The sequence below is a fragment of the Centruroides vittatus genome, unplaced genomic scaffold (assembly GCF_030686945.1).
Source record: "Centruroides vittatus isolate TY-2023 unplaced genomic scaffold, ASM3068694v2 contig_461, whole genome shotgun sequence".
Taxonomy (NCBI): Eukaryota; Metazoa; Arthropoda; class Arachnida; order Scorpiones; family Buthidae; genus Centruroides; species Centruroides vittatus.
The window spans coordinates 1,229,892-1,242,974 of NW_027122257.1; the positions used below are offsets into that span (position 1 = coordinate 1,229,892).

General features: G+C 26.6%; 1 protein-coding gene across 7 annotated transcripts in view; it reads left to right on the plus strand.

Moving 5' to 3' along the window:
* rdgA (retinal degeneration A) overlaps positions 1-13,083 on the plus strand; it is a 115,473-nt gene that overhangs the window by 81,683 nt on the left and 20,707 nt on the right. For 3 of the 7 annotated variants that reach the window (XM_067273138.1, XM_067273139.1, XM_067273137.1), the window contains exons 2-5: positions 6,094-6,172; positions 9,614-9,697; positions 9,790-9,867; positions 10,130-10,186. In XM_067273138.1, coding sequence (XP_067129239.1) covers positions 6,094-6,172; positions 9,614-9,697; positions 9,790-9,867; positions 10,130-10,186 — 298 coding nt within the window. Of the gene's footprint in view, positions 1-4,303; positions 4,481-6,093; positions 6,173-9,613; positions 9,698-9,789; positions 9,868-10,129; positions 10,187-13,083 lie in introns of those variants that run through there. The other 4 variants (XM_067273135.1, XM_067273140.1, XM_067273136.1 and 1 more) reach the window with 3 other exon arrangements.

Sequence of the window (13,083 nt, forward strand, 5' to 3'; positions counted from 1 at the left end):
TTCTATAAATAGTAGTGATCTTTGAATGTTTATTATTATAATTTAGGTCATTGATTTCAAAGGATTGATTTAAATTTTGAAAATTAATGGGATAAACATGCTATGGTTAATGAATTAACATAGTCAATAAAATTATATTTTGGAAATTTTTAAAAGTAAAAATGTAATTTCTTTTAATAGATTTAAAACTAATTTTTAAAAATAATATAATGCCGAACAGATAGAAATTTTATCATTCTTTTGAAAGATGATTCATAACTTTAATGGTTTTTATATATTACGGTATATGTTAAGCTCATAAATATTTTTCTACGAACATTCAAAAATATCATAAATTCCCTTTAGATTTAAATGAGTAATTTAATTATTCATCGTTGGCTCTTAAGCCAATAAATTCTTAATTACTATTATTATTCTAAATATAGAAAATTGGTCGAAATCCAAAGCCTGCATGTGGATTTTTGCGTAAATTACTACCCAAGAATGATTAACTTGGATTATCGAAACATTTTCTCAGAATTGTGATGTATTTAAAACCCGTGTAGGTGACTCATGCCGCTTGACTTTGTCGGGAGATTTCTGAATTGAAATATAATTAAATTTTTAAAAAATTATGCATTTTGATAGAATTTTGTGTCATTTATAATCAGAAATAAGTTTTTTTATGATATGTGAGCCATTCTATCATCGTTATTCCTCAAAATACAATCTTATCATATCACTTGTGATGTAGAAACTTAAAAAAATGAAATTATCATCTTACAAAATCAATTTTAAAGACATTTTTATAACTAGATAGCTAAGAACTATGCACTATTTTAAGGCAAAAATACAAAATTACAGTGATGAATGGTAATTGAAAAATGAGTTAATAAATAGCAGAATGTGTGTGCTAATAAAGACATTTACCAAAGGATAACAGACAAAGATAAATACTACAGTTTAATATGATCCAGACCATAGCTCTGGGGGTTGAGATGGCTATGCCCCTTCAGCTTATCCATTAGTGCCCATATGCAGTATAATAATATATGCTCTTGCTTTCTTCATGTGAACTTGGGTTACTTTTGCTTATTTTTACACCTATACTGCATCTGTGACTGTATTTTCCCCCCCAGTCAGCACTAGGCATAATTTCCTCCTCTAGCCTCCAATGATTTATTCCTGGCTATGGGACTGATATGATCAGTAAATAAATAATTTTTTCTAGTAAAGATTAGCAAGATAGAGTATAGAACAAATTACTATGTAAAAAAAAAATATTGAAGTTGCTAGATATTTATATATAACTTCAATGAAAACTTAGCATCTTATAAAATAACATAATTTACTGGCTTATATTTGATTCCAAGGAGTTAAGTAACAGGCATATTTAACTTTAAAAGAAATGTATGTCAAAGGTTTACTGTTTAAATAATTATCTTTAAACAAGTAAAGTAAATATTTATTTATTTGAATGTGTTAAAGTTTAGAAAAGGGTGACGATAAGCTGAATTAAATATAAAGGAAAAATATCAAACTTAAAGCAAGGTAAATTGAAATTTATTTAATAATAAAATAGAGGGTTTATAATTCATGTACTGGGTGAAATCTTTGATGTGTCATTTTGACCATTCCTGGGAAAGTCTATACAGTTTCTGCTTTATTTAATGTTCCTTTATTGATTTCAGAAATGCTTTAATTACAATTAACAATCATGCTGCCAACCATTTTGGCCATGTGCTATTGTTTACAGATAATCTGTTTATTACACCATTTGTATAAAAGCAGTTATTCTTGTTAAAGATCTATTTTTCTGAATGATTTGGAATCTTACATGATGAATTGTTTGCTTTTGTGTTTGATAGTAAATTATAATTTATCTATGGATGATGATAATATATTCAGACATAGAAAGATGTGATTTTTTTATGATAATTCAGACAGCAGAGATGTGACATCACTTAGAATCTCTACTACTGCATTTATCTTGTATATTTTTGTATATGTTATGTTTTGTTGAGTAATATATTATGCTGTGTATAATGTATTTATTTACACTTTTTTATTATCAATTTCTGGTTTACATTTTTTGGAATAACTTAATTAAAAAATATATTAAATATATTTTTAATTCAAAATAGTTTTTGTATTATAGTTGGTAAAATTATCTGTCAAATTGACCTCTGCATTTTCTGTGATAAGTAGTTTGTTATATTTTAGTCTGCATTGTTTGTTTTATAACTTCTGTATGCAGTGTATTGTTCTCTAGTTTCTTTGTTTAACTTCCTCTTTCCCATGATAGACTAATAAAAATACAGATTCTTTTTGCCAGTTAGTCCATTGTAATGTATAAAATATGACGAAGAAAAATTGTTGGTCTATACATTACCATTACTCTGAGAATGGTACAATTCTAAATACTACTATGAAAGCTGCCGAAACATATATAAATAAAATTGTTTTTCAGCTATGCAATATATAATTTAAAAAAATATCACATCAGTTAAATATAAACTGATATGTCTGTTGTTAATATTTGCTCTGTAATTTATATTCTTAGCTTTCTAGCATGATTGAAATTTCCACATTAAAATCATAAAAATGATATAAAATATATGTAAATAATGTTATAAAAATGTTATATGCTTAAAAATATGATTAAAATTATCCTTTATTTAATTAGAATTGACCAAATTAGAATTTTTGTTTGTTTAATTAAACTCTTTTTATTATGTATTTCTATCTTTAATTGTATAATTAAGATGTAATTAGTTTCCGAAGACAAGTGTCACCCATATACAATAATTATCGCCCAATATCTGTTGTTTATTTTCATTAATAATCTACATTTTATTGCACTAAAGTCAAATATACAATTCAAATGTAAACATTGTTTAGTTATAGAAATACCGTTTTTTACTTCAAATGATACAGAACAAATAAATCTTTGCTGTCTACTTAAAATGTTATTAATGCACTTTGTAAGTTACGAGTGACTCTTCTTGGCACGCAAATTCTCGATTTTGTAACGTATAACTTTAAACAGATGGCCGTAATCTAATTAAAATGAGGAAATTCATTTCCATTTTGATTTACATATTTATTATTTGATACTTTTGGATAAGATTTTCATTTCAAGCTGTAGGAAGTTAGTGTGAAAACTGCTACTATGGTATAAAAGTTTGCGTGTAAAGATAGTCTTTAACTATTTTTAATTAAAGGAAATAATATATGAATGTATTTTGATTGATTTCTTTTATGTTTTTTTCACATCTAACTTGGGATGGATGCCAAAGATGCTCTGTAATAGATGATATATAACTAAAAGATTGATATCCATTAATTCATCCATTAATACATATACATACATATATATATATTTTTTTCCTGCTCACAAGTAATGTGAAAGTTTAATTTGAATCATTGGTTCGTGCCTCGTATGATAAGCATCACAAGAGAACTTGATTGAACTAAGCTATGTACGAAGGTCAACGACTCGTACTGTAGATGGTATCGGATTCATTCACCTGGGGACTATATCTTTTGTGATTTGTTACAGTCGAACTTAAAGTATTTTGTGAAACAGAAAAATAGTTTGAATTAAATAAAAATGGTTTTAAAAAATACCATTTCCGACAATCAGTTTATAAGTTTTTACATTTCAATCTAAAGCAATATTTTCCACTTTAAGAGATAAATTAATTTTATGTTCTTACGTAACAAATTAAAGATAAAAAGTAAGCAGTTGCACATAAACGAGTCTGTGGAAAAAAGCAGAGAGCTCGAAAGAATTAATTTTCTCATAAACTTAAAATTAATGTAGCACAAACATGACCGTTGCTAGGTTACATTTAATTAACCGCAGAATGCTCCTCTCGAATCTGAATGAATTGCCATTTTTATTTTCGTGACGGTACGATTCTAAAAGGACATCATAAGATGTAAAAATTTCATTACGAATGACAAAGGAGAGTACAGAAATTTTTAAAGATTACAATAATTGTAATGAATTTAAAATGAGAAAAATGTCACACAATAACTGCAATTTTTCTACTTTCTTAGAGTAAATTATTTTAATTAAAGTATTTACTCTCTCCTAAAATAACTTCCGTTTATAAAAGAGTGCATGCATTTTTGGGATTTTATATCAAGAATAAATATTTAAAATTACATTTTTTTAAAAGCCAGATAATGTATTTTATTAATAAATAAACAATGAAATTTAACGGGTGAATAATTTTATGAAGTGTAGAAGTATAGTTATTAGTATTTACTACGATTGTGTTCAAGGACACTATTGCAATATAGAAATGAGTTTTGAATGTATATGTAGACAAAAATAGTCAGCAACTTTTGAACTTCCATTCAGTAATTCTTATATTATTCTATTACAAAACTAGATGTGCCAATTCAATAATATCGATATGGCCGTCTGTTCGGTAGTTATTGCGTTAGATTCTTTTGAATTTTTTAACTGTTTCGATGGTTGGATTTCTGGGTGAGTGTTTTATCTCTATTAAATAATAAACCATACTCTCCATACTCGATATTTTGATACGCTAGGTGCGGCAAAAATAAGCAGAAAACTTTCCAGAAATTCTGGTAGATTTTGTCAATTTTCTTTTAAAAGTCCGAGCTTTTTAAGTTACTTAATTTTGTAGCTTTTCTTTTAAGTTTATAATGTGAGTTTTTATCAGATAATTTTATTTTTAAGTTAAGGTGTTTTAGCAACAGTCGCCAATTTATATTTTTAAATTGTTTGTTTCTCTTGGGAATAGATTATTGGATTATTGATCTCCGAACATTTAGATAATTTCATCATTTCTTTTTATATCTCCTCCTTTATTTTATTTTATTTTTTTAAGATACATTTATCACAGTTTATATTAAAATAAGAATTTGTTTGCCTAATTTAATTTTATTGTACAAAATGAATTGCAGTTTTAATTCTTTTTGTATGTGCATTCATTTACATCTAACAGGTCTATAGTCAGAAATATAAATAATGTTTTGCACTACAAATTGCTTCTGGGGTAGCACAATTTTATAGCAGATGTTTATTTAGATAAACAGTTAATAGATTTGCTGTTTTAATAAATTGACAGGTGAATAAGTCATTAAAATTTTAGATAAGTAGCCAGATATACTGTTTAAAAGATTTTTAGTGTACATAGAATTCAAGATTGTTATGACGTAGGTGCAGCCATAATACAGTAAATGCTATAGAAAGAATAATTCTATAAGGATGTTTTTAAGGATAATGGGAGGTGTGTGCATATGACAAGGATGTAACTTAAGACAGTTTTGATTAATTAATCATACTAAAGCATAACATAACATTTCAATTTATTTAATGAATGGTTTTATTTTAAATTTTAAAAAATGGTTCAGAAGGGATATTGGAATACAAGACACTTGTAAGCTTAAGTGACAAAATTATTTTATGTTTACGTAATTTAATGCTAATTTTATAACTCAACGCAGTAACCTAAATATAGTCTTTACTGATGATGCACTTTCATTGAATTGCATATTCAATTTTTCAGTTTAACCTAAAATTTGATTTGTAATTGTGTAGGAAAGCAATTATCTAAGTCAATAAATAGGACATTTTGCAACTTAGATCTATAAGGACTTGTTAACTAGCAAATGTTAAGGGCAGTTTTAAAACATTTCTCCGAGATAGCATCCTTGATAATCCAAAAAACAGTGTATATTTAATGGAAAATAGTTATGTTATGTCTAAGTCTTACACTTGACTAATTTATTTTATTGTTTAGACAAATTAATTCTCTGGTTATAATATAATTATTCTCATTATAATTATATTTTCTTACCATTTTAACAAATTTAATTATTATAATAATTTTTGGCGTTCCCAAGAAGTTGAATGTATAAAGATATTGTCTATTCTTTTAAAATTTAATTAAAATTCGAGAATGTCTTTTTTGTTTTGTCCTTCAAGAGTATTTAATTTCTCAAATGGAAATCAAATACATCATTCTTTAGTTTCTAGTTCAAAATTTAATACTGTTTATTGAATGTCTTTTATTATTCATTACCGGATTTTCCAACAGAGTTGAATAAATAAGCTTTTACTTTTCTTTTCAGAAAAGCTTTCCAGGGAGAACTTAAAATATCCATGGGGAATGGGGAAACCCGAATTCTCCGGAGTACTCCAGACTGGGAGGTATTTATTGTTTTCCTTATTTAAAGTAGTATTTCCCAACCTATGTATCATTTCTACCCACAGTTGTTAATCAAAAAAATACAATTTGCATCTTTTCATTTGCTAAAAATGAGCCACTGACTAGATAGGTTAGAAAATACAGGTTTAAAGCTATTACGTTGATTTTTCTGTTAATTTTTGATATTTGTGTTTTACAAATTTGTACACCTATCTAGTCAGTGGCTCATTTAATGCCTTTAATCTAATCAAATGTTGCCTGTAATTGCAAAAACTAACTTAAAGTGACAATGTATTTTTAATGAAACATTTCTATATTTCAAAAAAAAAAAAATGTACTTAATTTTTACATTTTTAAACTGTTTTCATTTTTATTTATTTAGATCAGGGATGGGCAATCTATTTCTACGTTAGGGAAACATTTAAAAGTTTCGGATCAGTGCGGGCCATGTGCATGGGAAAAAAACTGCAGTTAAATTGCAATTATTTATTTGTATATGATTATAAGTACACCTAAACCACATTAAATACAGCTAAATCAATTGACTTAGGTGTATTTAATGTGACTTCTGGAACTGATGTGGATGTAATATATCCAAAATATTTGGTTAAATATTAGTCATTACTAGTTTTGAGTTAATTTTGATGTGACTCTTTTATCCAATTTTTTGCTTTTTACTAAATTCATTGTGGAAGAAAAAGTTTACATACTTAAGTCATAGAAAATAAAATTAGAATTTTTGCTGAATTCCTTAACTTGGGAAATTGATATATTTATTAATATTTTGTGTGACACAGGTCGCGGGTTACCCACCCCTGATTTAGATTTCATCATTCATTCTCATTTTCCAGTTGCATTGCTTAAAATTAGTTTACTATTCCACAATTCCATTCTCAAGCATTAATCTTCACACTTAATTTTTACAGATTTGTTTATTTCTTATAAAAACATTCTAGTTATATACAATTTCAAATATATTGAACAGAAAAGAAACTACCAGTTGCAAGATTAATACTTAAAAATGGAGTTGGGAAACAGTGAATTAATTTTAAGCAAAGAAATCTTTTTAGCAGAATTTTTATCACTTAGGAAAGACTCCTTGTTTTATTTATCTCATAAATATTTATAGATATTTCTATTATTTTAAATTTTTGAAAGATTATAAAGAGTTATTTGTAAAATTCTAAAAATAAAGATTATTCTCAGATTAAAAGGATGAGTAAGAAACTGCTCTTTTTTAACCAATTTTGAGTGATTTATATTAGCGAATAGATGATTAACTAAAAATAAATACTATACTTTAACCATAACCAAATTCTTGTTGTTTATTAGATTCAAAAACTTCAAATGCATTTCGCTATTGTAGCCTCATCAGTGGCTAATCCAACATCAAACAACTTCATAAATTATGCGTAATAAAGGCATTCTTATTAAAATGAGTTACTTTTTTTACGTTTAACAAATATTGACTGGAAAAACAGTATAACTCCAAGTTTTGTTTTTGGCTGTACACAGTGGTGACATTCGAAATATTTAACAAAGGGTTCGCTAGCAGAAAATTTTTCCCTAACAATCACCGACAAACAAAATGGAAGTTTTGGCTAGAAATAAATACAATACCTTTTCTTGCAATATATCTAATAATCAGTGGCATATTTGGAACGTAAGGGGCTCTGGGCGAAGACCAGGTAACAACAGTATATTAGTGCTGTCGACTTTCTTTTTTTTTTTTTTTTTTTTTTCTTTTTGCAGAGAAATTTTTCACCTCGAATAGACAGATGTCATCGTCTCTCGAAATACAATATCCTTTTTATTTCGCTGTCCATAGCCCGACACGTGTTCCACAGCCATCTTGTATTATCTTGCGCGCGTGAGATTGTGGGATCTCTCTTATGACTGAATCTACTTTCAGGAACTCTCTTGAATCGATCGCGATTTAACCTCGTTTCAGTCAAGATTGAAACGGTCGAGAGAGATCGCAGCAAGGCATAGTCCCCGACCTTGCTCACAATCTACATTGAAATGCTCGGTGCAAACGAGGTATAAGGCTCTAGTTTAGTAGTGTTACAGAGTATAATATGTATATTTTAATATATTTTTTAAAAGAAACAAAACCACTAAGAAATGTTACGTGTGTTTAACAAGGTTCGGGAAACTGAAAATTTTACCAACGGGTTCGGCCGAACCTGTGCGAACCCGCTGAATATCACCACTGGCTGTACAGCTTCTCAGGATGCACTTAATGAAACTTGCTTGGCAAGGTCTTGTAGAGGGAGTCATTCCTTACAACTTCTCTGTTCACTTGATTGTTGTAAAATGTACACTTTTTACCCAAAACACATTTTTGTGTTTATCTCAAAACAAGGATTTTGGAGTTGTACTGTTTTTTCACTCACTGATTCAATTAAATTTTTTAAAAAGAATTGGTAATGAATCTAGGCCTCTACATAATTTTCTTATGTCTTACCTTATAATGATATTTTGGACACAAATATTCAATAGTTACACAGATTTCAATAAATTGATTGAATTTATTTTTAATTAATTAATAATATTACACCTATAATGAAAGAAATTTGATTGTGTTATTCTGTTCTCACTAATCTACTGAGTAATCTTTTACCACACCCATACCTAAGCCACAATGGAATGTAACCAGACTTTTTCTGTAATTATTATATTTGAAATATATATATATTTTGTTTAATATAATGCCATAAAACAGTATATAAATTGTTTTTGCTAATGACAGACTTCATTAAAGATAATTAAAATAATTATGTATAAAGTCTAAACATGATAAAAATTAATGAGAAAAAGAAAGAATGAAGGAATGAAAGGTAAGAGATGTGTAAATGTACAATCTAATAATACGTTATTTTAAATTTAATATATCAAATTGTAAGTGAAATATGCTTCTACTTAGCTATTGTAAACAGTTAATTAGAATCATATTTTGCAGAATATCATTTAATTGTAATCAGAAGGAAGAAAAATGATAACTATGTTAATATAAGGTTGGGTTTGACAGTTTTATATATAAAGATAATTAAATATATACATTATAATTAGATATAAAACTCTGTACATAAATTAATTATAAAATAATGAAATTTATAAACATCTGATTGCTGTAAGTGCACATTAACTTAATAATTAGAAAGGAAGTTTAATAATAATGGTTTCATATGGTTTACATTAAATTACACATTACAGGATTATTTAATATTTACACATTTCTATGATTTAAGTGTAAAATCAATTTTCTTGCATTATATCTTGTTGAGTACATTTTACACAAAATCCATCTAAGTAGTCTTAGCTGGATTTTGTGTAAAATGTAGTATTAAAAACACAAATTATATGCATTATCATTAATATATAAAATGGTTTTAAAAATTAAAATGTTTACTTATATTCATATATTTCTCAATTCTCCATAGGAAAGTGCAATCAGCGACGACCACCTATGGGTTAACAGTAGTGCCTCTGGAGATTTGTGCTACGTTGGAGATAATGACTGCTCAGTGAGTGCTTTTGCGCTGTCTTACTAAAGAAAAAATTTCTGATTTTTGTTATAAAATTGTCTCTAAAGTACTGCCTCGATTTCAAATTTCAGAAACAAGGTCCGAGGATGAGGTGCCCATCTTGCAAAATTACTGCTCATACTAGATGCATCAACACCCTAATTGAAAAAGTTTGTTTTAACACATTAACTAATTTTCATTTATGTATAGAAATAAATTTAAGCCATATTTTCTGTATAAAATCATTTTATTATGCTTAAATATTTTCAAAAACTGCTTAAACTTTGATTCTGTAAATTGATAGATTTGAAGAGTGGTAATATGAAATTTTGTAGAAAGTGTTTAACATTACAGTAATCAAATAATCAAATTTTATATTAATAAGAAATTGAATTAATTCTTTTAATTTTAAATTTATTCTTCTTTAAATAGATGAAATTCCATTGTAAACCAACTTTCAAAGATGTTGGCGTCAGGCAGTATAGGGAGGTAATTAGAATTGTAGTATAATAATTAATAATAATAATAATAATTTGAAATCATTGATACAATAGAGATTCAAAACTGTTATCTAAGTTTAGCAGTAAGTTTCTCCTGAACAGCTACATGCATTATAATTTAAAAAATACAATTGTAAATCTCCTAAGTGGGATTAAAATACACAATTCAGAAACAAAACCAAACATATAAACAAATTTTTATGTATGAAAATACTTGACTTTATTAGATTGATTTTTGTCATTCTATTTTATTATCCATAGAGCATTTTGCATTGTTGTAAGACAAATGATTTTTAAAAAATTTATCAATGATTAAATTCATTGTTTAATTTTGATTTGTTAGATAATTAAATGATTTATTGAATTAGTATTTTATTTGTGCTTTCAGTTATTTAAGGAAAACAATTATCCTTAAATGTAAACAGTTACTATAAAGATCTATGGATATTTCAGAGATGTAGTTCTTAACTTTCAGATATCCTGAATAAACTGCAAAATCATTTACATATGTTAAATGATTCTGACCTTGATTCGTATCATGCATAGACTCTACCTTTCTGTCTCTAGAGTGGCTTCCCTTGGTGCTTATGCAGGTAGGGGGTTAATGAATCAAAAATATCTACTTTCATTGTAGTAGACATGCTGTTATCTCGGCAGAATTCCATTTTTGTAATTATTTCATAAATTAATAGCATAATTTTTGTAATATTTTATTCAGGACCATTTAAATAAATAAAAACCCTATTTAAAATATGTCATTGTTAAAATGTAAAGGTCATAATTATAAAAAGAAATGATTTTTAAAAAATTCACTAATAATTTGTTTTGAAATTGTTAAGCCCTTGTATTAACTTCAAACATGTCTGAAATTAAAATGCTAAATAAATTCAAGTAAGTTTTAGAAAATTTGAAAATGAATAATTAATTTGGAAAACTTCCAAGTATCTAGTTAGAAGTCAGAGGTTAATTAGAGGTTTCTGATTTAAATATTCCCCTGCCAACTTAATCACTTGTTTACATCTGTGTAACAGATGAATGTTTTATTAGAGTATAAATTAAATAAATAAAATAAATTTTTCATTTGTATACTATTGAAAGTTTAGTTATAACAGTTGTATCTATCCAGAAGTTAATGGTTAGATTGTGATACTGATAAAAATCTTTAACTTAATTGAGAGAATTTCCATATACAAATATTTTTGTTTTTAAATTAACTTTCTGGGCCAGAATAATTTGTTTAATTCAAGTGTGATGATATAATTTATGAAATTTATTTAAAATTAACTGTCACATGAATCAAATATAATTGTTTAAATAATTATATTTAGCTTCACTTTATTTAAACTCGTATTGTTTATCATAGTTGTGTGGGAAATCATTAGAAATAGGAGTAATTTTTTTAAAAATATTTTATAATTTGTAGACGTTATTGGTGATTTTTTTTTCTTTTAAAATTGATTTTATAATTAGAACAGTGAAGGCATTCAAAGCCATTTTGAAATGGATCAGTTGATAAAAATTGTATCAATTCTGACTCCAACCTTGATTATAAACTTTGTCTTAAGTTTTCACATCATTATAGACCAGAAGGCTAAAAAACTAGCTTAACAGTTCACATAGCAATGATCTATCTTATATTATTATTTATCATTTTGATAGCTTTACCATTATTAGTTTGTGTTGAGATGTTATGAAGGAGTCTAAGTCAGAAATTTAAAAATTGAGTGGAGTGGATTGGTTTTGTGTATCTATTCCATAGCCCTGCTTGTAAGAAATATGACTTTTCAGCGGAGGAATTCCTATGGGGAGTTTGTTGGTATGAACTTATGTGAATTAGTCCTTAAGAAGTCGAGATAAAGCAGAGAGATGTGTACTCGCTTTTGTCAGTTTGAAAATTTGCTTTGATAGACAGAGTGGGGCCATACGTATAAAGTTGATTATTCTCTGTTTCATCTTTATTTTATTTTTTCTTTCATGATTATTTTATATTTACATTTTACTGTTCAAATGGGGTAGTCGGTTATTTTCAAATTTTGTTCATATATTTGTTCTTTTAAAATGTTCTGTTTGCTTGGGTTTGATTTTCTGAAGATGCTCTGTTTAGGCTGAATGTTTTAGAAGTTTGAATTAAGAATCATTGTTTCTGGGTGTTGAGTTGTGTAAGATAGTTTAACAAATTAAATTTCTTCATTTTTTATTTTTAAATTGTTTGTTTTGTATTTAAAAACATAAAATATTGTAATTTTTCTTTTGCAAATAAGATAACAACAAAATTTCCATGTGTGATTTAAATGATATTTATATCATATGAGAATTGATCCTACTTAATAATATGCAAGTGCTTGTAAACTGTAACATAGCACTGTTTAAGGATTCACATTTTTAAAATTATTTTTAATAAGAGTGTATTTGATTTGATAACATTATTAAAGACATAATCCCATATATTAATTAATTAGAAAAAATTAATCAAAACTGCACATTATTAATGAAATAAGTCTTAATTATATTGAGTAAATTGCTACAATTGTATCATGTTATAACAGATAAATATTATTAGAACTGTTTTATTAAAGTTCAATATTTAACAGTAAGTATTTTTGACAAAATGATAGAAAACTGCATTTATATGCTTGTTAATTTATTGTATGTGCAGTGTTTGAATTGTTAAATATATTGTAAAGTTTACTTGATGAAAAATATTTTTGTAATATCAAGATAGTAAACAAAAGAAAAAACAGTGGCAAGCTTATTTCTTTAAAATCATATGACTCAAAAAGTCTACCGTCAATGCCGTACATAAGTAGATGATTAATTTTAATTATAATTTCTTTTCAAAGACAAATTTAAAACAAGTACTAGCATCTTAATTAAATTTGGGCCATT